Raw genomic sequence first — 26,946 nt, 5'->3', positions numbered from 1 at the left:
GTTTTGAAGGAAGGAATATCAAAATTTGTAGACATATTTTAAAACCACCCCAATTACATGTCTCCTTTTATCTTCTCATCTTGAGGTTTTTTAAAATAATTTATATCTTAATAATACAGTGTTTCCCAGCTAATTGAGCATAATTTTTTGAAATAAGCAGAATTGCAATTTTACCACTACTAGTTCCTTCACACAATTTATATTTTAATTAACCTAAGGGTTATTATTGGACTGGAACTTTGGTAGCTCTTGTCATTATTGTTACATTTATGTTTGATTCAATCAATCAAAAATATTTCACGATTGACCATGTGGAAGATGAAGTGTAAAGGCTATTAAGTTCTTTGTCCCTTCCCTGCATGCTTAGTTCTCCTCTTCCTCCCATGCTTTATTTTTCTCCACAGCATTGTCCAGCTACTTTCCCCTATCTACACTCTACTCCAGCCACACTAGCCTCCTTACTATTCCTTGGAATTTGGCAGACATTCTTTTGCTTTAGGACATTTGCTATAGTCGTATCTTCTGCCTGAAATGTTCTTCTAGATTTTTATATGGTTGACCCCCTTTCTCTTTGCTCACAGGTCACTTTTCAATGAGGACTTATCTGCTAACCCTATTAAAATTCCAAACTATTCCTTCATAAAACTCCCAGTATCCTTAACTCTGCTCTTTTTTCCCCCTACATTACTGCATAATTTATTTGTTAGGTTTATGTTTTATTGTCTACTCAGCTAGAATGTAAGGTTGGCCAAAGACAGGGATCTTTGTCTATTTTTTTTAACGTTTTTGTCTGAAGTGCCTAGAACAGATGTGAATGCTCATGTATTGTTTGAATAACACAGTAACTATCTATTTACATATTTATTTTTACATATTTTGTTTTTCTCTTTTCAACTAGAATGTAAGTTCCATGAGGGCAGAAGTTTTTGTCTATTTTATTCCTTACTGTCCCCAGCATATAACACATTGTCAGGCACATAGTAGGTCCTCATTAATCAATTGTCAAATAAATGAAAACACTGGGTTAGCATCTTTTCTCTTGGGCCAGTTATAATTTTGTTTTTATTTTTAAGTAATCTCTACACCCATTGTGGGCTCAAACTTAAAACCCCAAGATCAAGAGTCACATGTTCTATCGACTGAGTCAGCTGGGTACCCCTAAATTAATTTTTCAGAGTGGAATCAGCATTATGTTTTTTATGTCTATAAAAGTAATATATGCTGCTTATAGAAATTTCAGTCCATATAGAAGAGTATAATGAAGAAAATAACATTTACTGGAATCACACCTTGCTATGATTAGACATAATCTTCAGTTTAAATATTACTGGTTTGCTCCATCTGTATCTAGGTTATGTGTATATAAATTTTCTTTTTACAGCAAACAAAATATTTGGCTCTATGAGTTTTTATAGTTAATTTAATATGGACACCTTTATATGTAATATAGATCCATTTCTTTTTGGTGTCTACATAATAGTATACATTAAAGCATTGAAAATTGTCTATCCAAAACTATATAAACTTATCCAAACTGTACATGAATTTTGTTTCATACCATAACAACCCTTAATATTTCATAAATTACAAAAATATGATTGCCAGAGAAGTCTTAGAAGAGAACTTGGGCCTAAAGAACAAATGAGGAGCAATAATTACAGAAAAGTCAAATTTAAAATAAAACAGGAAACAGTTTAGAATAATGAGGGGGAGGTTTATGAATTGAGAAATAAATTTGTTAAACTAATAAGCTAATTTATAGCATATAGATTATAGCAAATGGATCTTTGTTTTTTGTTTTTTTTTTAAATTTTTTTTTTTCAACGTTTTTTATTTATTTTTGGGACAGAGAGAGACAGAGCATGAACGGGGGAGGGGCAGTGAGAGAGGGAGACACAGCATCGGAAACAGGCTCCAGGCTCCGAGCCATCAGCCCAGAGCCTGACGCGGGGCTCGAACTCACGGACTGCGAGATCGTGACCTGGCTGAAGTCGGACGCTTAACCGACTGCGCCATCCAGGCGCCCCGCAAATGGATCTTTGAATAAAAACATAGTCACTGTCCTCCAGAAACCTACAATCTAGTCATATACTCAATATATGACTATAGATGACTATGCTGTAAGACTGGGTATGTTCAATGTCCTAAAACTGATACCAAAAGTGTTTTATAGGTTTGATTGAACTAACCTATTAGAAGAGTTCAGAAGGGAAAGCAATCACTTATGACTTTAGTGATATCGGAAAACTTTTATCCTACTAATTCTTTTATCTCTTCCCTATTTTCATCTTCAGAATTATAAGTAGTATTAATATTTTGTTGTGGTTTACAGAGAGTAATTTGGTAAAATATAACCAATTAATATTTCAAACCAAACTGGTAATATAAAAGAACTGCTATATTTCATGCTATGTTCTTTTACCATCTAAAGGTAGGTGAACAGAAAGGGGTAGATTATCTTTTATTTTGTAAAATATTCATTACGTGTTTTTATTTTTAAGTGGCTTCCTTTTTAAAAAATTAAAGAAAATTTTTTTTGGTCATGGTAAGTGTACTCTTTAATCCCCATCCTCTTTTTCACCCATCCCCACTCACTTCTCCTCTGCTAACCATCAGTTTGTTTTCTGTGGTTAAGAGTCTGTTTCTTGGTTTGTCTCTCTTTCTTTTTTTTCCCTTTGTTCATTTGTTTTGTTTCTTAAATTCCACATACGAGCGAGATCATGTGGTATTTATCTTTCTCTGACTTACTTCACTTAGCATTATACTCTCTAGCTCCATCCATGTTGTTGCAAATGGGAAGACTTCATTTTTTATGGCTGAATAATATTCTAGTGTGTGTGTGTGTGTGTGTGTGTGTGTGTGTGTGTACACTACATCTTCTTTATCCATTCATCTATTGACGGACAATTTGGTTGCTTTCATCACTTGGCTATTGCAGGTAATGCTGCAAGAAATGGGTACATGTATCCCTTCGAATTAGTGTTTTTGTATTTTTTGGGTAAATACCCAGTAGTGCGATTATTGGATTGTAAGGTAGTTCTATTTTTAATTTTTTTGGGAACTTCCATCTGTTTGCCACAGTGGCTACACCAGTTTGCATTCCCAGCAACAGTGCAAGAGGGTTTATTTTGCTCCACATTCTTACAACACCTGTTATTACAAGTGGCTTCCCTTTTTGATGTTCTCTTTTTAGCTAAATCTGTTCAAATATTTTAAATTTAAATAACAATTTTTTCTGTCTTTTCAGATTGAACTCATTTGCCAGCAAAATAATATAATAGTATTGGAAGATACAATAAAAAGGCTTAGATCTGTAAGTGCATTTTTCATAAATGTGTGTTGAGGAATCATTTGTATTCTATTAGTAAGACTACAACAAATGGTACATGTGTTTTAGCTCTCATGTATTTTGTGAACAATAAAAAATATCTGTTTTCTAAAATTAGTACTCTGCTTGATGCACAGGGGCATTTCCCATCTGTAAAAGTATCAGTGTTCTCGCTCCATTTCATCATTGCACCTTTCTTTCCTAGAGGTGGAGAGAACTTTTGGTTGGTTCTATTAGTGCCCTTAGCTTTACATGATTTAAAATGATGACTGTGAGTAATTTGATTCTCAAAATATAAGATGCATTTGTTTACACATTAGCTTATTCCCGTTAGTAATAAATATTAAGTCAAATATTAAAACTTAATTCTGAGTAATACGTTTTCTTTACCTAACAATGCAAAGTGAAGCTGCTCTGTTTAGATAGTTTGTCATCATTTGGAATATTTAAAACACTCTCTCTGAAAGTATATCTGTAATTTTCTCCCAATAAAGTATTAGTACAATAAAGATTATGAAAAACAAACAAAAGCTTCTAAACACATTAAAGTGAATGGGAATGTACTTGAAAGTGCCTACAAGTATACCATATATAGCATTCATTTAATTTATTCATTTATTGAAAAATTATTGAACATAGATGGTGTGAACAGATGGTTTAATGTTAGCATACAAGTTTTCTCAGCAAATTAATTCAATTTCTAGGACTTGTAATTAGATTTGTGGATATTTCTGGCCTTTCCAAAATTTCTTAACCATTTTTCTTAAAATTATTGACTAAATTTAGGGGTACTTTCGGTTAAACAAAAATATAGTAAATTCAGAAATGCTGGAAAAAGAAGGTATCTAACTGCTTTTTAAAGAATATTGATGAGTTATCTTTAAAATACCAAATTTATTATTTTTAAGGATCCTGTTTATTCAACTTGCATTTAGAAAATAATGCTATAGTTTTGCTTGAAATAATGACCTAATTTTTTCCTCCTTGGCAAGATAATTTTAGAGACTGAAAAAGCACAAAATAAATCTCCTTCTAGACTTGATTCCTTTGTCAAGACTTTAGAAGCAGACAGAGATTATTACAAGAGTGAAGCTCAAAATTTGAGAAAGATGATCAGAAGTAGATCTAAAAGTCCAAGGCGCCCGTCTCCCTCTTCTCGGGTAGGTTTTGGTAATTTGTAAGTATTTTGGAGTTCATTGTTTGAACACTGATTTTTATTCTTTGATTTACCTAATATGGAAATAATTTATTTTGATTTGGTATGAATTGGTGTATCAAAAAGTTGGGAGAGACAGCAGTCTCTTTGATAGCACAGTTGACCAGTGAAATTGGTTCTTTATCCCCAGTGTTAGTAGGGGCTGGGAAGTAATCAGATAAATATGGACCAATTTGGGATGAAGCTGTTTAAAAGAGAAGTGATTTTTTAAAACTTTTTTTTTTTCATCATTTCCTTTCATTATATAGTCATTTTTGCTTGAGTAGAGATCATGTACTGCTATTAGTGGCACCATTTCCTTAAAAGCACATGTCAAGAAGAATTTCAAATTTCTTGTATAATAATTGCAGGGTACAAACTGTGATGTAGAGCTTTTGAAGACAACAAGAGACCGTGAAGAACTTAAATGCATGCTGGAAAAATATGAGCGTCATTTGGCAGAAATTCAGGGTAATGTCAAGGTTCTTACATCTGAGAGAGACAAGACCTTTCTTCTTTATGAACAGGTAAACTTATTTATAAAGAAAATACCTAAGTAAAAATATTCAGTTCTAAATATATGTAATTCTTTAAGTTCTATAAGAATGCTTAAATCTGCCAAATTGATCAACTAACATTTGGGAATTACCTTCGTTCTTAAGATACTCTTAATGAAACGTAATATATTTCCAATACAATAAGTGTATGTGTACATACATACACACGCACACACATTATTCCCATATCCAAAAAAGATCATATATATGCATAGAAATAGTCTGATTTTGGGCATGGGAAATGAGAAACGTGTTAAATGATAGGGGATGGTGAGTTCAAGGTAAAAAGATTTTGATTTTAGGGTTAGAAAACGCTAACATCACTAGATGTACTGTCAGTCACTTTAGGAGCTGACATATAATTTGCTTAATTTAGGAGAGTAAGATCAGTTTGTAGTTTATCTCTATTTGTAGCTTAAAGTTATATACATATAGTCCTTATTAATCATATAGCTTATTTACTCAACAAATATTAAACCCCATAAATCACCAACATAATTTTATTTTAAGAATAAAATAAATAAAATATTAAAATAAATAAATAAAATTTTATTTTAATAAAACAAATTTTAAATTTAAATTTAAATAAATTTTAAATAAAAATACATTTTATTAAGAATTACTGCTTGCCACTCTAAGAGAGAAAAAAATGATAAAATACGAACATTGTTTTCTATGTTTGCAATTTATCGGGGGACATATATTGTCTTATATTTACTTTTTGTTACTTTAGCATAAGTAGTCTAGAAGATATTGTAAGAAATAAAAGAAGTGGGTATTTCTTAGTTGTTGTGATCAAGGAAATCTTTGCTAGATGATGTGGAATTTGAGTCCTGAAGGAAGAATGGAGTTCCTGTTATCTTGAAAGGGGTAAGAAGGAACATTCCAGACTAAAGGAATTGTGTGAGGCAAAGAACAAAGGCAGGAAAATGAGTAGATAAATGGATCAATTTAAGACTAATTTGTGCCATTGGAGTAAGAGGGAGCTAAGGCTTGAGAGGTAAATTGGACTAGAGCAGGGGTCTGCAAACCTTTTCTGTAAAGGCCCAGAAAACAAATATCTTGGGCTCTGCAGGCCATGCAATTTATCACCGCTATTGAACTGTGTTGTAGTATGAAAGTAGCTTTGGACAATCTACAAATTTTTGGCTGTGTTACAATATAACTTTTGCATATAACTATATACAGTATAACTTTTACTTTTGGATGCAGAAATTTGAATATCATTATTTTCACTTATTATATATATTTTGAAATCTTCTTTTGCTTTTTTTTAATCATTAAAGAACATAAAAAACATTCTCAGCCCACAGACCTACAAAAACAGGAGGCGGGTTAGATTTGGCCTGTGAGCTTTACGTAGTTTGCTAACTTCTTGAGTACATGGTAGAAGCTCTTCAATGGGTCTTACACGGGGTTTATACTTTGCTTTATAAGCACTGGCAATCTGGTTATTTTTAGAGAAGAAATGACCAAAGCCACATTTTTACAATTTTAACCTGTTAACAATTTTATATTATTTTTTTTCATAATCTGTTATCTTTTTATATAACAATTTTTCTTTCAAGAGAATTGGAGGAAGGAGAAACTGTGGACTTTTTAGAAGGCTGTGAAAGCAGTCTGTTCATGAGGCATTAAGAACTAATCTGGCCAGTGGTGGTGGCGGGGATGGGAGGTGCCTGGGTAGCTTAGTTGGTTGAGTGGCCATCTCTTGGTTTCAGCTCAGGTTATGATCTCACAGTTCATGAGTTCAAGCCCTGTGTTGGGCTCTGTGCTGATAGTGCGGAGCCTGCTTGGGATTCTCTGTCTCTGTCTCTCTCTGCCCCTCCCCGCTCATGCTCTCTGTCTCTCTCAAAATAAATAAACCTAAACAAAGAAACACAAAGTAAGTTAGGGTGCTATCTGTTGAAATAAGGATAGAGACAGGTGTAAAAGACTATAAAGGAAACCTTGAGAAGATTTGGTTTTAGCAAAAAGAGGGGATGAATGGAACTGACTGAAATTCTTTTTTGTTTTTTAATTTTTTTTTAACATGTATTATTTTTACTTTTGAGAGAGAGACACAGAGCGCAAGCAGGAAAGCGGTAGAGAGAGACACACACACACAGAATCTGAAGCAGGCTCTAGCCCCTGAGCTATCAGCACAGAGCCTGATGCAGAGCTCGAACTCACAAACTCTGAGATCATGACCTGAGCCAAGGTTGGACACTTAACTGACTGAGCCACCCAGGCGCCCCGAGACTGAAATTCTTTTTTGAATGACTGAAGAACTGTGGTAGTAGAAAAAGAAATAGTAAAGCCGTTGGTGACTTGAGGGAAAAAATGTGTTGGTTTCAGACAGATGGAGTAAGATGATGGTTGTACATTCAGAAAGTAATTGCATTCAGGCAGAAAGAAATGTGGGACTGGAGTGGGGAGAGAGGTAAGAGCTGAATATGTAGATGGGTAATTCATCTGCTTAGAGGTAAGTTTTGGGCCTTCAGAGTGGATGAGGTCTCTGAATGAGAAAGTTATAGAGGAACAGAGAAGTCAAGATGTTATGTTGGGACATTTTATTTAATTGGTAGAGGAGCTTTGAAAGAGATAAAGACAGAAAACTAAGGTAGAACAATATTAAGCCCAAAAGAGGAAAGAATCTCAAAGAGTGTGTTAAAGACAATGTCAAATGTTGCCAAATATCAAAAACAGGAGCTGAGGAAAGGCCATTTGGTGAGGTCATTAGATGAAATTCTGCAAAATGGTAGGTATAGGAGCCAGGTTACACTGGAATGGGAGAGTAGATGCTGAAGAACAGGCAATGGGTACAGACCATGGTGCTTAAAAAAAATTATATGCCAATGCAAAAGAGATAACAGGATGGTAAGTGGGCAGCAAGATTTAGTGACAGTTTTTCGTGATATGGGAGCCTTGTGCCATGGCTGAAGGCAGGGGAGAAAGAGCTAGTGGAGAGGGTGCTATTCAAAGTGAGAGGAAATAATTATATAGTTGTGTCTTGAACAAGGCAGGGCTAGGGATGTCAACCCTCCTGCACAGTTGGAGATCTAAGTTTTGACTTCCCCAAAACTTAATTACTAATAATCTACTGTTGACCAGGAGCTTTACCAATAACACAAAATCAACTAACACATCTCTTATATATGTACATACATATTGTGTGTACATATATATACACATACATTTATGTACATATATTGTGTATATATATACACACAATGTTATTAAGAAAATCATAAGGAAGAGAAAATACATTTATAGTACTATACTGTATTTATTGAAAAAAATCTATGTATAAGTGGACCTTTGTATCAATTCAAACCCATGTTGTTCATGGGTTAACTGTAATTGAGTCAGGAGTATCTTAGAAGACATTTCAGGAGATGAGGTCCAGGATTCTGGTGAAGTCTTAGCTGTGGAAATTGGGAGGTAATACATCTTCCTCTGAGACTTGGAGACCAGCTGAATAGGTAGCAATCAAAATCAAGAGGAAGGAAGATTAGGGATTTGAGCAGCAAAGTAGGAGATGAAATTATCTTTAGGTGTGGAATCGGTTTGGGACCTGAGGGTGGTTGAACAAGTGTGTGAGAGTATGTCGGGTTGTTGGTAAGGATTGATGGGCCTTTCTTTCAGGGTAAAGGTAGCCAGAACATGGAAATGGCTTATATATTTTTGTAGAGAAAGACAGGAACACTAATATTTATTAAAATTGTATTCTACCTGGGAGTGTCTGGGTGGCTCACTCGGTTAAGCATCTGACTCTTGATTTTGGCTTAGGTCATGATCTCACAGTCATGAGATCAAGTCCAGGGTCAGGCTCTTCTCTGGGTGTAGAGTCTTCTTGACAGGCTCCCTCTCTCTCTGCCCCTTCCCCTCAAAACAAAAACAAAAACAACTGTATTCTACCTGAATTTTGCGAATTCAAATTTATATCACAAAATGGATGTAGTAATACATATCTATTTCTTAGTAAAACATTCTGTCTTGCATTGACTGCCTCTAAATTAATTTTAAAAAATTTTTGGCAAAAATATTATAAACCAAACATCTAATTATACATTCACTTGCATTTGTGGACATCATTTGAGTTTATTTGTATAAACTCATTAAAAAACATTATCCTGTTGTATGCATTTTTATATATGGTTTGTATTTTAACTGGCTGGATATAAGATAGCTATATTTATGTCTATTCCAAAGCTTTGTTAAACAGAAGTCTTGCATTTAAATAATAGGCACAGGAAGAAATTGCCCGACTTCGACGAGAAATGATGAAAAACTGTAAGTCTCCTAAATCAACAACAGCACATGCCATCCTCCGACGGGTGGAGACTGAAAGAGATGTGGCCTTCACTGATTTACGAAGAATGACCACAGAACGAGATAGCCTGAGGGAAAGGCTAAAGGTTTGGACGAATTTTATCTGTGTGACCATTTGTGAAACATAGTGCAGCAACATTGAAAACTTTTTTTTTTTTTTTTTAACAGATTGCCCAAGAGACAGCATTTAATGAGAAGGCTCACTTGGAACAAAGGATAGAGGAGCTGGAGTGTACAGTTCATAACGTAAAGAAACATCACTGTTGTGCTTTTGGCTATAAACTGTCAGTGGCTTCCCCCTTTCTCTTTTTTTCTATGTTCAGAGAGGTTCTTTCATTTTTCTAAGACAATGTTTGTAGTCCTAAAATATTTAAGGTGGTATGTATGGTATAAATTATCGCCTTCTCATTGTTTATTTTCTTCCAAAAAAATATGTAATTAAAGTTTTTTGTGTTAGGTTGCAAAGTGTGTTCTTTAAAAACAACAACAACAACCCATTAGGGATGCATTCTCAGGGATGTTAGCAACTTTCTCATCTCCCTATTTCATTAAAGATAACATTGCCAGATACAGAGAAACTGGCTTATTCTACCTAAAGAGTAGCTAAGGTAGAGAAAATTATTATGGAATGAAAATTAATGAGAATAATATATTTAAACAATTTAAATGTGAAGCATCACTTTTTTACTAGTCAAGGATTTGAGATGCTATGAATATATATTTGACATGTTATGACTATATAAACAATTAGGGGAAGTTGCTTTTCTGTTACCAGGTTTAATTGAATATATTTATAAATTTGTCAATGTTGTTATAAAGAGAAAGAAAAAGCATTACTCAGGAGAGGAAAACATTTTTTTTCATAATTACACTTTATATGTCTATCTTATTAATGTTGAACAACAAATAAATCTTTTTGCAAATAAGATACATATGCTACATTCAAAATGAACCAGATTGAACATATAGATACATATACTGTGATAGGCATTATGCACAGGCCATGCAGTGGCTTATTCTCGTTCCTGCTCCACAATACTTTGTCCATACAGCCTCCCACAATATTCAGGTCTCATCTGATCATCTCCTAGTGTAAATCTTGTCATATGCCAGTTTGTACAAAGAGAGGATGTCTCTTTAGGAAGATTTTGTTAGTGATGGCAGTAACCTTGTCATTCTACTTGTATAGCTTGATGATGAACGTATGGAGCAAATGTCAAACATGACTTTGATGAAGGAAACCATAACCACTGTGGAAAAAGAAATGAAATCACTAGCAAGGAAGGCAATGGATACAGAAAGTGAACTTGGAAGACAAAAGGCAGAGAATAATTCTTTAAGGTAAACTAAATTACCTTTAAACAAGTAGTTTAACTACTAGATCTGTTTTTATAGTGTATTTTATAATGATAATTAAGTTATTTGTTGACTTTAATTTCTGAGAGGATTATTATGAAGCAATTGTAGAAACCTCAGCACACATTAAATGATTTTTCCCAAGATCACTTACAGTGATGCCATATTTAACTAGGAATCAAACTTCCAGTAATCTTCATCTTACATTTGCATGAAGCCTTAATATTTAACTGACATAGCTTTTACAAAGTCCTTCTGGGTATAGAGCATATTTGACTTTGGTGTTTGAATGTGTAAGAACATGTATTGGCACTTCTGTTAATTGAAGGCCACGTGGGTACTTAGCCCTTCCTATATACTGACTGGTATGGTAGCAAAAGATATGCCAAAGTTGGTGATGGGCGTCGAGGAGGGCACCTGTTGGGATGAGCACTGGGTGTTGTATGGAAACCAATTTGACAATAATTTCATATTAAAAATAAAAAAGGGGAATAAGTTTTTGAAGACCTCCATGTTAGGAATTTTACTTTTAGTATCTGCTGATGTGAAAAATAGAGTTTTACAGATTCAGTAATGTTGAATTGCAGTGCGTCTGTGAATATTTGAAAAATAGTTGTTCATAGGAGTGTGAAATATATTTTTAAGTCTACAGATAATTCTTGGTTCACATATGAGTTCCAAGAGTCTCCTGTTTGATCTTTCAAGGGTCTGTGGTACATATTTTTACACCACTTGTCAGGATAGATAATCACTCAAATTTTTTCCATTCATTCATTCATTCATTCAATCATTCATTCATGGGTCTGTAGTACATATGTTGAAATCACTTGTCAGGATAGATAATCATTCAAATTTTTTTCATTCATTGATTCACTCATTCATTCATTTACTTTAAAGTTGATTTATTTATTTTGAGAGAGACAGAGAGCAAGCGGAGGAGGGGCAGAGAAAGGGGGATAGAGGATCCAAGGCAGGGTCTGTGCTGAGATAGCAGGGAGACCAATGTGGGGCTTGAACTCACAAACCACGAGATTGTGACCTGAGCCGAAGTCAGACACTTAACCAACTAAGCCACCCAGGTGCCCCTCGCTTCATTTATTTTTTAATTTCCTGTTTAAAAGGATATTGCAGCCTTGGGTAAAATAAAAATAATAAAATAAGATGACAACAACAAAGAAAACCTTGGAAAATAGAGAAAAGGGTAAAGAAAATTTAAATCATCCATGATTCTGTAACTCATTGAAAACTATCATTAATATAGGTCTCTTTCTAATCAGAAATATTTCCATCCATATTATTATATAAACTTTCTATGCAATTGATGTTGGCCAGTTTCATTTAATTGTATATCATAAGCATTTTCCTGTGTCATTAAAAGTTCCTTGAAAGTAGGGGGCGCCTGGGTGGCGCAGTCGGTTAAGCGTCCGACTTCAGCCAGGTCACGATCTCGCGGTCTGTGAGTTCCAGCCCCGCGTCAGGCTCTGGGCTGATGGCTCGGAGCCTGGAGCCTGTTTCCGATTCTGTGTCTCCCTCTCTCTCTGCCCCTCCCCCGTTCATGCTCTGTCTCTCTCTGTCCCAAAAATAAAAATAAAAATTAAAAAAAAAACGTGGAAAAAAAAAAAAAAAGTTCCTTGAAAGTAGTTTATTAAAATATTCTAACAGATAGAAGTATAATACTTCTGAGGGTTTTTGCATACACTTGTTTTCTTTTAACAGTGTTATTAGAGTCTAATTGATATACATACAGTAAACTGCACATATTTTTAAAAGTGTTTAGCTTGTTTTGACATATGTATATACCTGTAGCACAGTGAAGATAGTGGCCTTATCCATCATTCCCAAAAGTTTCCTCCTGCCCCTCTGTAACCTCTAACTTATTCTGCCAATCTCTGGACGACCACTGATTTGTTTTCTGTTATAAAGATTTGTTTGGATTTTCTAAAATGTTATATAAATAAAATCATGTAGTATATATTCTTTTATTGGGCTGCCTTCCCTCAGCATAATTATTTTGAAATTTATCTATGTTATATAATCAGTAGTTTATTCCATTGTATGAATAAACCTCATGGACATTTTGGTTGTTTCCAGTTTTGGACTATAAAAAATAAAACTTTCATGTACATTCTTATATGAGTCTTTGTATGGACATAAGCTTTTATTTTTCTTGGATAAATACCTAAGAGTATAGTGACTGTGTCTTGTGATGTTTATATGTTTAACTTTTAAAGAAACCATTAAACTGCTTTCCAAAGTGGTTGTATTATTTTATTTTACATTTGTACCAGTAGTGTATAAGTGTTCCAGGTGTTACATAGCCTCACCAACACTTGGTGTGCATTATCTTTTTAATCTTTAACATTCTATTAGGTAGGTTTTATGGTTTTAATTTGCTTTCCATAATAACCAATGATTTTTAGCATCTGTACATGTGCTTACATGCCATACATTTGTCTTCTTTAGTGTCTGTTCAATCTTTTGCACACTTTTATTGAATTGTTTAAATTACTATCAAGTTGTAAAAGTCCTTTCTATGTTGTAAGTCCTGCGTCACATGTATTTTGCAAATATTTTCTCCCAGCCTGTGGCTTGCCTTTTTATTAAGTGTCTTTTAATGAGCAAATGTTTTTCATTTTGATTAAGTGAAGTTTATTGATTTTTTAAAAATTTTATCCAGCTTTTTGTATTCTTTTAAAGAAATTGTTATCAGGGCTAAGGTAATATTTTTCTTCTGTGTTTTATTCTAGCAGTTTAACATTAAAATTTAATATTTAAATCTGTGATCTATTTCAAAGTTTTTGTGTTTAGTACACAGGATATAAATCAAAGTTCACTTTTTTTTTTTTTTTAGCATAATGATAACCAAATGTTCCAATACCACTTATTATAAAACTATCCTTTCCATAGTGAATTGTTTTTGTGCCTTTGTAGAAAGTCAGTTGTCCATATATGTGTAGGTCTGTTTCTTGAAGATCTGTTTTGCTTGATGGATCTGTTTATATATCTTGATTCCAATACTACCTGCCTGATTACTTTGGTTTTATTTTTAAAGTCTTCACATTAGGTAATGTTAGTCTTTAACTTTGTTCTTTCTCAAAGTAGTTTTGGCTATTCTAGTTCCTTTGTATTTTATTTTAATTTTAGAATCAGCTTCACAGTGTATACAAAAAAAGCCTGCTTGGGAATTTGATTGGAACTGGGGGACACTGACATCTAGAATATCAAGTGTTCCCACTCATAAATACAGTGTGTCTTTCCATTCTTTACATCTTTAATTTCCCTCAGCAATGTTTTATAGTTTTTAGAGTGTTCTCGTACTTCTTTTTTTGTCAGATTTATCTCTGAGTATTTCCTATTTTTTGATGCTGTTATAAATGGAAATTTAAAATTTTACTTTCTGATTTTTATTGCTTGTATATGAAAATACAGTTGTTTTTAAAGACAAACTTTTATTTTAGAGCAGTTTTAGATTTACAGAGCAATTGTGAAGATGGTAGAGTTCCTACTTACCTCACACCCAATTTCCTCTGTTATTAATATCTTACATTAGTACATTACATTTGTTACGATTAAAGAATCTATTACTTGATACATTATTATTAACTGAAGTCCATACTTTTATTCAGATTTCCTTAGTTTTCCCCTAATGTCCTTTTTCTGTTCCAGGATCTCATCCAGGACACTACATTACATTTAGTTGTCATGTCTTCTTAGGCTTCTCTTGGCTATGACAGTCTCAGACTTTCCTTGTTTTTGATGAACTTGACAGTTTTGAAGAGTACTGATCAGGTATTTTGTGGAATGTCTCTCAATTGGGATTTGTCTTCTGTTTTTCTCATGATTAGACTGGGTAATATGTTTTTGAGAGAAAGGTCACGAAAGTAAAATGCCATTTTAGGGTACATATATATCCAGGGTATCATGGGTACGTATTATCAATATGATTTATTACTGTTGATTTTGATCTTTATCACCTCGCTGAGGAATTGTGCGCCTTTTCAAGAATGTCATATAATTGAAATCATACAGTATACAACCTTTTCAGACCAGCTTCTTTCACTTAGCAATGTGCATTTTAGGTTCGTTTGTGTTTTTTCATAACTGGATAGCTCATTTCTTCTTATCATTGATGTAGGTACCACAGTGTGTTTATTCATGCACCTATTGAAGGACGTCTTGGTTGCTTTCAGTTTCTGGCAATTATGAATAAAGCTGCTGTAAACTTTCATGTGTAGGTTTTTGTGTGGACATAGGTTTTCAAATCAGTAAATACTTAGGGGAATAATTGCTGAATTGTTGAGTAAATCTGTATTTAGCTTTATAAGAAACTGCCCAACTCTTTCAAAGTGACTGTACTATTTTGTATTCTCACCAGCAATGAATGAGAGTTTCTGTTGCTCCATATCCTTATCAGCATTTGATATTGTCAGATTTTTGTATTTTAGCCATTTTAATAGGTATAATAAGTATGTAGCAATATCTCATTGTTTTAATTTGCAATTCACTAATGACAAATGATGTGGAGCATCTTTTCATATTGTTACTTGCCATCTGTATCTTTGATAAGGTATCTGTTTACATATTTTGCCAATTTTTCAATTGTTTTGTTTGTTTGCTTACTATTGAATTTTAAGAATCCTTTGAATACATGTTGTTATCAGATATGTGGTTTGCAAATATCTTCTCCCTATCTGTGCCTTGTCTTTTCATTCTTTTAAAAGTGTCTTTTGTAAAGCAGAAATTTTAAATTTTGATAAAGTTCAACTTACTTTTTTATTTCATGGATAGTATTTTTGGTGTTTAATGTGTTTAAAAACACATAACCAAACCCAAGTGCACATATTTTTCTCTTGTGTTTTCTTCTAGAAGTTGTGTAGTTTTGCATTTCATGCTTAAAGTCAGTGATCTATGTTGAGTTAATTTTTGTGAAAGATATAAAGTTTGTATCTCAGTTCACTTAAATTGCATATGGATGTCTTAAAATTGTTCCAGCACCATTTGTTGAAAGACTGCCCTTTCTGTGTTGTCTTTGATCCTTTGTCAAAGATCAGTTGCTTATATTTGTGTGGACCTATTTCTGGGATCTCCATTGTGTTCCATTGATCTATTGTTTATTCTTTTGCCAAACCATGCTGTTTTGATTATTATTGCTTTATTGTAAGTCTTGAAACTAGGTATTGTGAATCCTCCAACTTTCTTGTCGCCAATAGTGTATTGGCTATTCTTGGTCTTTTGCCTTTCCATGTAAAATTTAGAATCAGTTTCTCTGATTCTACAATAAATATTTATAAAATAGCTTTCTGAGATTTTAATTGGGTTTGCATTGAATCTGTAGATCAAGTTGGGGAAAACTGACATCTTTATTTTATTTTATTTTATTTTTATTTTTTAATTTTTTTGAGAGAGGGGAGTGAGGGAGGGGCAGAGAGAGTCAGAGAGAAAAAGAATCTTAAGCAGGCTCCATGCCCACCATGGAGCCCAGCACGGGGCTTGATCTCACAACTGTGAGATCACGACCTGAGCTGAAATCACAAGTTGAACACTCAACCCACTGAGCCACCCAGGTGCTCCACAACTGACATCTTAATATGGGATGTTTCAATCCATGAACATGGAATATTTCTCCATGTATTTAGATCTTTGATTTCTTTCATCATTGTTTTACAGTTCTCTGCCTATAGATACTGTACATTAATTTTGGAAAGTTCTAGGCTGTTATTACTGAAAACATTTTTTATTTAAAAAATTTTTTTAACATTTATTTATTTTTGAGACAGAGAGAAAGAGAGAGAGCATGAACAGGGGAGGGTCAGAGAAAGAGGGAGACACAGAATCTGAAACAGGCTCCAGGCTCTGAGCTGTCAGCACAGAGCCCGACGCGGGGCTCAAACCCACAGACTGCGAGATCATGACCTGAGCCGAAGTCGGAAGCTTAACTGACTGAGCCACCCAGGCGCCCCTACTTAAAACATTTTTAAAATTGAAGTGTAGTTGATATGTATTAGTTTTAGGTGTGTAACAGTGATTTGACAATTTATATACATTATGAAATGTTCGCCACAACAAGTGTAGTTTCCATGGATCACTGTACAGTTATTACAGTATTATTGACTATATTCCCTATGCTGTACTTTTCATCCCCATGACTTATTTTATAATTATTTCAAATATTTCTTATGCTCTTATTCTCTTGTTTTTTCTCCTTTTGGTATTTCAATTATACCCACAGTTCTTGGATGTTCTGTTGTTTTGTTTTTTTTTCTTTTTCATTTCGCATTTTAGTTTGGGAAGTTTTATTGACCTGTTTTCAAGCTCAATGATTTATGCTTGACTGTGTCTAATCTGCTGATGAGACCATCGAAGATATTCTTCATTTTTGTCACAATAATTTACTTTCTAGCATTTCATTTTGTTTCTCTCAGGTTTTCATCTGTTTATGTTACCCACCTATTACTGCATATTGTCTACTTTTTCCATTAATCTCCTTAACCAATTAATCATAGTTATTTTAAATTTTCTGATAATTCCCATGTCTGTGCTATATCTGAGTCTGGTTTCATTCTTCAGGTTGTGTTTTTGCTTGACTTTTGGCATGCCTTGTAATTTTTTTTTTGTTGAAGCCACACGTATTGGGTGTTAACTGAAGTAAATAAGCCTTTAGTGTAAATGTTTATGTTAATTTGACTGGAAGTTGATCTAAGTTCAGTGTGTGTTGTAGATGCAGATGCCAGAGACTTCAAGTTCCTATGTTCTGATTGTTTCTCTTTTTGACTTTAAGCTTCCTTAAGTATCCCTCCTAAGTGAGAGCTTGCATCTTGCAGCTCTTTTGCTTGTAATTCACTGTGATTATCATGGAGCACTATTAATGTGTTGGTTAGGTGAGAGGAGGGAACATGTTTTCCAGTGGTATAACTTTTATTTTTTTATCCACTTATGTGAAACAGGAAGGCTAGAGAGGGTAAAGTGGGAGAAATGCCCTTCTCTAGCTGGGATAAAGCTCTGGTAAAGTCTTTTTACTTGAAGATTAAGCCTATTATGGAGAATGCTCTGGGCATATTTCATAATAATTACTTTTCCCCTGTCAGAGTCATAAGAGGATCCTTCTCAGATCTTTACTGTGAGAACCTACTGGAGTTCCTGGAGGTAAACACACTGAAGTATAGGGACCCTTCTAAGATTGTGGCCCCTAGGAGCTTCTCACTCTCATGTTAGTACAAACTCAACTTCCAGCAATGCATCAAATTTATCATTTAAATTTCTTAACCATTTGTGATTCAGCTGGCTTTTGCTCCAGATGATCAGATCTTGATTATTCTTTTCAGATTTTGAATTGGCAGTTTGCTCTGTAATTCACTCTTGTAATGTGTCACAGCAAGTCTTTGGTTTTCATTTTGTTCATCTTTTTGTTCTTATAACAATGGAAATGACAGTTTCTAAGCTCCTTATTTGTCAGAGTTGAAATCAGAAGTCCTACAATTGATTTTTGTATATTTATCTGGTATTTAAAACTTTGCTAAATTTACATTTTGGTTCTAGTGGCCTTTTTGTAGAATCTGGTTAATTTTCTACATAGACACTTAGAGCATCTGCAAATAAAGACAGTTTTACATGCTTAGTCTGCATGCCTTTTTTTGTTTGTTTGTTTTTGTTTTCTGTTTCTTATTGCATTGGCTAGAATATCTACTAACAGTGTTCAGTAGAAATGGTGAAGTAGACATCCTTGTCTTGTTCCACATCGTAGGGGGAAGCATTTAGACTCTCAACAGTTAGTATGATGTTAGCTGTATGTTTTTCATAGATGTCTTCTATCAGGTTGAAGAAGTTTCCTTTTATTCTCAGATTACTGAGAACTTTTTTTTTCAGGAATAGATGTGCTTTGTCAAATCGGTCAGGATATATTATACTTTTTATAGATTACTGTTGTACATTAACTAATGTTTTGTTTGAGGTATTTACATTTATTTTTATAATTGATTTTGGCCAATAACTTGCCTTTCTTAGGACTACTTAAAATCAGAATTTGTTATCAATGTCATGTAAACCTTATAATAATCTTCTCAATTCATTTTGTCTTCTTTTATTACCTTGAAGAATTTGAATAATATTAGAGTTTTAGTACTTAACCAATGAAGCCTTTTGGGCCCAACTTTTTATTTTTTTGAGGGAAGGATTTATTTTATTTGTTTAATGGATAAAGGAACAATTAGAAGTTTCTTCTTATGCCATTCAATAGATACTTTTGAGGCATTTGTTCACTTTCTCTAAATTTTAAAACATTTTTGAATAATTTTGTTTACAATATCCTATGAACATTTTAATGTCTACAGAATCTGTAGTGATTTCCTCTTTTTTAGTCTGTTGTCATTAGTCTTTTCAAAGGACTAACATTTGCTTTGGTGATCCTCATTAAGTTTTGTTCTTTATTGTCTCTATTTTCTTTAGATTTATTTTTAAGTTTTTCAGACAAATGCTTATATTATTACTTTCCAGCTTTATTTCTGATATAAACATTTAAAGCCATAAGTTTTCCTCAAAATACTTATTTGAATGTATCCTGTAAGTTTTGTTATGTACTTGTGAAATGTTTTCCAGTTTTCCATCATTATTTCTTGATCTATTGGTTGTTTAAAAGTGTGATTTTAAGTATCCAAAAACATAATGAATTTTCACTTATCTTTGATTGACTTCTTGCTAATTACATTGCTTCGCAGAACATACTGTTAGATTTCAAATTTTTGAAATTTGTTGCCCTCTACTTTTATGATCAGTTTTTGGTAATTATCTGTGTATACTTAAGAAATTTGTAAAATCTGAAATAGTCTATAAATTCTGCAATACTTTTGTATTTGTCCCTTAGTTCAGATTTGTAATCATGTTATTCAGATATTACAAATTTGGACTAAATTTTGTGTCTCATTTACAGGAATTTCACTGAAAGAGTTGTCTAAACTTCTGGCTCCAGAATCTTACATTTTATTCTCTTTTAAACCTACTGTAATCTGTCTTTTCTCCCACCATTCTATGAAAACTTTTTACAAGGCAATATTTACTTTCATGTTGCTCAATTCAGTGGTTGATCCTCAGTCTTCATTTTGTTTCACCTATCAGCAACATTTGACAAATATAATCAGTTGTGTTTTTAGCTACTCCTTTGGCTTCTGAGGTACCATGCTCATTTGATTTTCTTTTCCTCTCTTTGGCTGTCCTGTTTCAGGCTCTTCTAGTTCATCCTCCATGACCTCCAAATGTTCGAGTATCCTCAAGCTCACTGCTTCTCTTCTTGTATATGTACTCATCCATCAGTGAATTCATCTAGTCTTGTGTATTTACTCTTGACTCTCAAATGTGTATCTGTAGCATGGATTTCTGTCTTGAACTCCGGACTTGAATGTACAACCACCTCCTTTTCATCTTCGCTAGGATGTCTCATTGACATCTCAAAACTTAACATTTCCAAACCTGAGTTCTGCTATCCACTATCCTTCACCCTCCAACACCCACAAATTTATTCTTTCAGTCTTCCCATCTCAGCAAATGGAAAGTCTGTTCATGCAATTCTTGGCCTGAAACCTTGAAGCAATCTATGATTTCTCCTTTCATGTATCCATATCCAATCCAGTTTGTTCTGTCTTCAAAATATACTCAAAAGCAGAGCATTTCTCGTAACTTTTGTTGCAACCATGCTGGTATTGAAGGATATTTTTGCAAGGTAGAGAATTCTAAAGGTTGGGAATTATTTTTAACACTTTGATACTATCTTTCCAGTATCCTATGACTTGCATTATTTCTGCTGAGTAGTGAAGTGTCAGCTTATTTTTTATAGATCAATATTTTGTATTTTGTAATATATTTATATCATAGTTTCGTATTTGTATGTACAAAAGGCAAAGAATTACAGAGAATCTACATAGGAGTTATGTAATCCAACTACATTCAAGTATAGTTAAAATATTGTTCCTGTTCTCTCTTTTGTCAGTTGATGGGAAAATTATAAGTTTTGTCCCGTGTGTGAACTCCACTCACTAGAAGTTGAATCCTAAGCACAGGTTAGCACATGTCTGGATATCTATATGTCTAAACAGGTTCCATAGTGTTTTAAGTCAAATCAGCCACAAAGAAATGGATGCATTTCTGTTTGGGTTTACCTGCTGATGAAGAAGAAAATCTCCAGTGTTTCAAAACAAGTACTCATTATCTGTGTTTCTATATGGCTTAAATGAACTTTTCTTTCTAAATAGGTATGTTTTAGTAGCAGCAGTTCTTCTATTTGGGTTTCTATGTCAGATAAGTCAACAATAGTAAAAAGTTGGATTGTTTTCAGAGTATTTCCTCAAAGGAGATTAAAAAAAAGAAAAAGATCTGTGTGTCTGCATCAGAGAGTATCAAACATTTCTAGGAGGAATTTCTCATATAGTTGAATGATTGATAGAGCTATCTGTTAACAAAAAGTTAGTTTGGGCCTTTATGTTCAGTGATTCCAAAGACTGGTATAGTTTGAGTTTGGTTATTTGCAACTAAAAAGATTTCAGTATTAAAATCTATTCTAGGGGCTCCTGGGTGGCTCAGTTGGTTAAGCGTCTGACTCTTGATTTTGGCTCAGGCCATGATTCCAGGGTACTTAAATATAAATCTAACAAATTATGTGTAAAATCTATATGAGGAAAACTACAAAACTAGTGAAAGAAATCAAAGAGGAACTAAATACATTGAAAAATATTCAATGTTCATGGATAGGAAAACTTAATATTTTCAAGATGTCCATTCTTCCCAACTTGTTCTATAGATTGAATAAGTTCAAATCAAAATTGCTGCAAGTTATTTGTGGATATCAATGAACAGCTTCTTTTTTAATTTATTTTTATTTTTTATTAAATTTTTTTAAATGTTTATTTATTTTCGAGAGAGAGAGAGAGAAACAGAGCATGAGCAGGGGAGGGGCAGAGAGAGAGGGAGACACAGAATCCAAAGCAGGCTCCAGGCTCTGAGCTGTTAGCACAGAGCCTGACACAGGGCCTGAACTCACAAGCTGTGAGTTCATGACTGAGCTGAAGTTGGACACTCAACTGACTGAGCCACCCAGGCACCCCAATGAACAGATTCTAAAGGTTATATGGAGAGGCAAAAGAATGGGCAACAGAAATTGAAGAAAAACTAAGTTGGAGCACTGACGCTACTTGACTTCAAGACTTACTAAAAAGCTACAGTAATCAAGACAGTGTGGTATTGGTAAAAGAATAGACAAATAAATCAATGGAACAGGATAGACAGTCCAGAAATAGGCCATGTAAACATAGGCAACTGATCTTTGACAAAGGAGCAAAGGCAATATAATAGGGCAGAGATAGTCTTCTCCACAAATGGTGCTGGAACAACTAATATCCACATGCCAAAAAAAAAAAAAAAAGCAACACAGATATCACACCCTTCAAGTTAACTCAAAATGGATTGTATACCTAAATGTAAAATGCAAAACTTCAAAACCTCTAGAAGACAACAGGAGAAAATCTAGTTTTTCTTGAGTATGTTGATGACTTTTTAGATACAACACCGAAGGCACAATCCATGCAAGAAATTGTTGATTATTTGGACTTCATTAAAATTAAATACTTCTGCTCTGCAAAAGACAATGTCAAGAAAATGAGAAGCCAAGCCACAGACTGGGAAAAAATATTTGCCAAAGGCACATCTGATAAAGAGCTATTAACCAAAACTACAAAGAACTGTTTAAAAATTCAACAATAAGAAAACAACCCAATTAAAAAAATGGGCCAAAGACCTTAGCAGACCTCACCAAAGAAGATATACAGATGGCACATAAGCGTATGAAAAGATGTTCCACATCATAGGTCATCAGCGAAATTCGAATTAAAACAACAATGAGATTCCATTATATACTTATTAGAATAGACAAAATCTGGATCACTGACAAAAATGCTGGTGAGGACGTGGATCAATAGGAGCTCCTATTCATTGCTGGTGGGAATTCAGAATGGTAGAGCCACTTTATTTGACAGTCAGTTTCTACAAAGCTAAACACAGTCTTAACATACAAAACTCCATGGTATTTACTCAAAGTAATTGAGTCTTATGTGCACACAGAAATGTGGACATGATGTTTATAGCAGCTCTAATCATAATTGCCCAAACTTGGAAGCAACCAAAATCTAGTCTAGGACTCTGGGCATTTGAAAAAACTATATATAGATAGCTGTTTAAAGTTCTGGGGTACCTGGGTGGCTCCTTTGGTTAAGTGTCTGACTTTGGCTCAGGTCATGATCTCGTGGTTTGTGGGTTCAAGCCCTGCATCCGGCTCTGTGCTGACATCTCAGAGCCTGGAGCCTACTTCAATTCTGTGTCTCCCTCTCTATCCGCCCCTCCCTCGCTTGTGCTCTGTCTCTTAATCTCTCTCCCTTTCAAAAATAAATAAACATTAGCAAAATTATGAAGTTCTAAATATTTCTTGGAGGAGTTGTAAGAGTCTTTTCTGACATTAGAGTTACAAGAGTCTGCAAAAGAAGCTACTGGCTTTATATCTAAAGTTTCTATTGCTTAAATGTGTTTTAGGTGTGGGTTTATTGATCAGTGATTTAAAGATCTGATTTGATGACTTCTGATCATGTGTGTAGTTTTCCATTTTGTTTTTTGTATTAGATGGATCTCTGTTGTACAGGAGCATATGGCTATTTTGGAAAATAGATGGCTGTAATGCAATTTAACAGCATAGAAATAGCCACAGTGTACACTGGAAGGTTTTGCCAATCCTCCCGTGTGTCTTTCAGGATTCATCATTATCATATGAATTGATAGGCTCATTACATTTATACTTCTGACTTTAGTATGCATTTTATTTAAGATTAAAAAAAATCTCTATATCCAGCGTGGGGCTCAAATCCACAACCCTGAGATCAAGAGTTGCGCACTCTACCAACTGAGCCAGCCAGGCACCACTTAGCATGCATTTTTTAATGATTTTTCTCTTTAAGTAGGATTCGTACTCAGCATGGAGCCCAACACAGGGATTGAGCTCAGGACCCTAAGATCAAGACCTGAGCTGAGATCAAGAATTGGGTGCTTAACCAATTGAGCCATCCAGGCGCCCCAGCATGTGTTCAAAAAAAGTTTTTTAAATCTTTTATTTATTTTAGAGAGAGAGAGTGTGTGTGATCTTTATTTTTGAAAGAGAGAGAAAGAGAGTGCTAATGGGGGAGGAACAGAGAGAGAGAGGGAGACACAGAATCTGAAGCTGGCCCCAGGCTCCAAGCTGTCAGCACAGCCTGAGATGGGGCTTGAACCTATGAACTGGGAGATCATGACCTGAACCAAAGCTGGACACTTAACCAACTGAGCCACCCAGGTACCCCCCCAGCATTAATTTTTAAATACTGTTTTACAAGAAAATAATTTGTCAAGACATTTGAAAAGATTCTTCAGTTGGACTAAAGTAGAACTTCACTATATTTTCAAATATTTTCTTATTGTTGATTTATCGTACCATTCTGCAGACAATGTTTTGTTTGTTTTGTTTTCCCCCAAATGCATGCCAAATAAAAGTAGGAATTAGGTAGGATTTTGTAATAGTCAGATATTGTACAGAGAGTGTTTTGTCTTAATTGTCCATGGTAGTTCTCTGCCAAAAGCGAGGTAAGTTTTTGTAATAGCACCACTGAAACCCCTTGCTGCCTTCCATGAGCCAAGGGACACAGTGATAGCTTTCCTAATGTTTTCCCAGGCAGCCAGAGTGCCCATGGTCAGAGCACTCATAGTAATTATACCCATATCAGTCTATTTTTTATCTGATTCAAACTGTTGAATATAGTTTGTCTTTTTCCTTTCTACTTATAAGGTATTCTCTATATGGCTCCTTTTAATCCACTATATGTTCCTAGGTGTGTGTGTGTGTGTGTGTGTGTGTGTGTGTGTGTGTGTGTGTGTGTGTTTAACTTATCCTTGGGTTTGGAGGATTTTTTTACTTTGTTGCTTGATATCTTTCAGCAGTTTTAGAGAACTCTCCACTGTTTTCATTTCAGATGTTACTTTTGCCCCTTCATACTGTATTCTGAATTTTTTTCTGACCCTTCTTCTAGTTCACTCATTTCCTCTTTGACTGTGGTTGAACTTGCTGTTAAACCTTATCAGTTGAATTAATTTTGGTTTTTGCATTTTTCATTTCTGGAATTTGTATTTGACACTTTTAAAATATATATTTTCAAGTCTCTTAAGAAATCTTCAATCTTGGCTTTTTTTCTCCTTTGATATATTAAGCATAGTTGTTTTTTTTTAAGTTCTGTTTCTGATAACTCCGTTATCTTGATTCTGCATGGTTCTATTTTTATTGAGTCTATTCTTGTTATCTTTTGTTTCTCTTATTTTTTCCAGTTATGTGATGTTGTCTTCTGTGTGTCTGGTTATTTTTGACTCAGTATATAATACTGAATATGAAAATGTATAGAAATCATTTGAGACCAGAATATTGTTTTCCTCTAGAGAGGATATATGTATTTGCTTTTGTCAGAACTGAGATAATTTGAGGGGTATGTATATATATAATTTGCTTTGTCAGAACTGAGATAATTTGAATCTGGGCTTAAATCTTTTGTTTTAACTATTCAGGGTCCCAAACAAATGTGTATGTGTAGGAGAAAGTGGTTTACTCAGTATTTTACCCTTTCTTGGTGGGACTTGACTCCTGTTTTTGTACCCTAACTTCTTGAAATTGTCACAGTTGCTACTCAGCTTTCCAGCCTCTTATCTACCTTTCCCTGAGTCAGAGATTTCTTTAGGGGAAAACAATTATCATATTCCAGACTTACCTATTTCTCTTTCTCTTCTTTTGTCTTTTCTTCTCAAATCTTGCTTAAGTAATTCTTCACCCCCAGCTCTCTGCTGCCACCTGCTTCCCAGCTTTCCTAGTTTGTTCTCACTGAAAGCATTGATCTGAACAGTTGAAACTGTTACTAAGTGAAGCAGAAATTTTCTGTTTTTAATAATCTTAAATTTTGTTTTAAATGTTTATTTATTTTTGAGACAGAGACAGAGCACGAGTGGGGGAGGGGCAGAGAGAGAGGGAGAAACAGATTCCGAAGCAGGCTCCAGGCTCTGAGCTGTCAGCACAGAGCCTGATGCTGGGCTAGAATTCATCAACCACTAGATCATGACCTGAGCCGAAGTTGGACACTCACCCAACTGAGCCACCCAGGCACCCCTCCATTTGTTTTTCTTACCTCTTTTCTTTTTTCTTTCCTGCCGTTCTGTAGGTTACTTGAACATTTTTAGAACTCCATTTTAATGTATCTGTAATACTTTCTAGTATCTCTGTATAGATATTTTCTCTGTTGGTGTAGGTATTTCATTTTACATATGTAACTCATCACAGTCTATTGGTGCCACAGTTATCAGTTTAAGTGTAGAAATCTTCACTCCCATTAAATCTTTTCACCTCCCCCATTTGTAATTGTCTTAATGGATACAGATTTATTTTGTTCTTCCCAGGACTTATATTCCTTTAATATTGGTGTTTGTATTTTTCACTGGTCATTCTTTATTCTAAGATTTCATATATTTTATTAGCCATTATTTCTTTGAATATTGTGTGTATTCTATCCTGGAATTAGATGAATATTGGACCTCCTTGTTCTTTTCTTTATATTGCTTAACCTCTTCTGTATTTTTCTCTCTTTTTATCTGTACTCTATTATAGGTAATTTCCTCTGATCTGTTTTTTTCCAGCTTACTAATTGTCTCTTCAGCTGTGTTTATTTTGTTCTTAAACTTATCTGTTGATATTGTTTCTTTTTAAAAATTTCAATGATTTTAGTTTAATTTCCTGAAGTTCTTTTAGGTTCTTTTAAAAATCTAGACTTTTTTCTTATTATATATTCTTCTATGTCTTTGTATTTAAGCACATCTGTTTTTAAGTTTCTATTTGATAATGCTATAATATGAAGTTATAGGGCTCTAATTTTGTGTGTCTTGACTCACACTAAGTTTGGATTATTCCTTAAAATGATTTTGAAATTTGGATTGGGAGCTTGTTTTCAACAGGCCTTTATCTAAGGTTTAGTTCTGTGTCTGGGTTGAGAGTCAGAGAAGTTCTTCTTGTCAGAGAAGTTATGTGTTTATTTCTACCAAGTGTTCTAGATTATATGACCATCCTAGAACCAGATTTTATTTAGATTTCTTATTTTGATGTTAAGAAT

At 34.1% G+C, this 26,946-nt stretch overlaps 1 protein-coding gene across 9 annotated transcripts in view; it reads left to right on the top strand.

Annotated features, from left to right (window-relative positions):
* TSGA10 (testis specific 10) overlaps positions 1-26,946 on the top strand; it is a 149,732-nt gene that overhangs the window by 23,173 nt on the left and 99,613 nt on the right. For 8 of the 9 annotated variants that reach the window (XM_058684381.1, XM_058684386.1, XM_058684382.1 and 5 more), the window contains 6 exons: positions 3,248-3,313; positions 4,321-4,488; positions 4,895-5,050; positions 9,310-9,480; positions 9,563-9,640; positions 10,584-10,735. In XM_058684381.1, the coding sequence (XP_058540364.1) occupies positions 3,248-3,313; positions 4,321-4,488; positions 4,895-5,050; positions 9,310-9,480; positions 9,563-9,640; positions 10,584-10,735 (791 nt within the window). The remainder of the gene's footprint in view (positions 1-3,247; positions 3,314-4,320; positions 4,489-4,894; positions 5,051-9,309; positions 9,481-9,562; positions 9,641-10,583; positions 10,736-26,946) is intronic. The other variant, XM_058684388.1, reaches the window with a different exon arrangement.

This window comes from Neofelis nebulosa, chromosome 9 (genome assembly GCF_028018385.1).
Source record: "Neofelis nebulosa isolate mNeoNeb1 chromosome 9, mNeoNeb1.pri, whole genome shotgun sequence".
Classification (NCBI taxonomy): domain Eukaryota; kingdom Metazoa; phylum Chordata; class Mammalia; order Carnivora; family Felidae; genus Neofelis; species Neofelis nebulosa.
The sequence above is the reverse complement of the archived record's forward strand: the minus strand, read 5'-3'. Positions and strand labels throughout refer to the sequence as shown.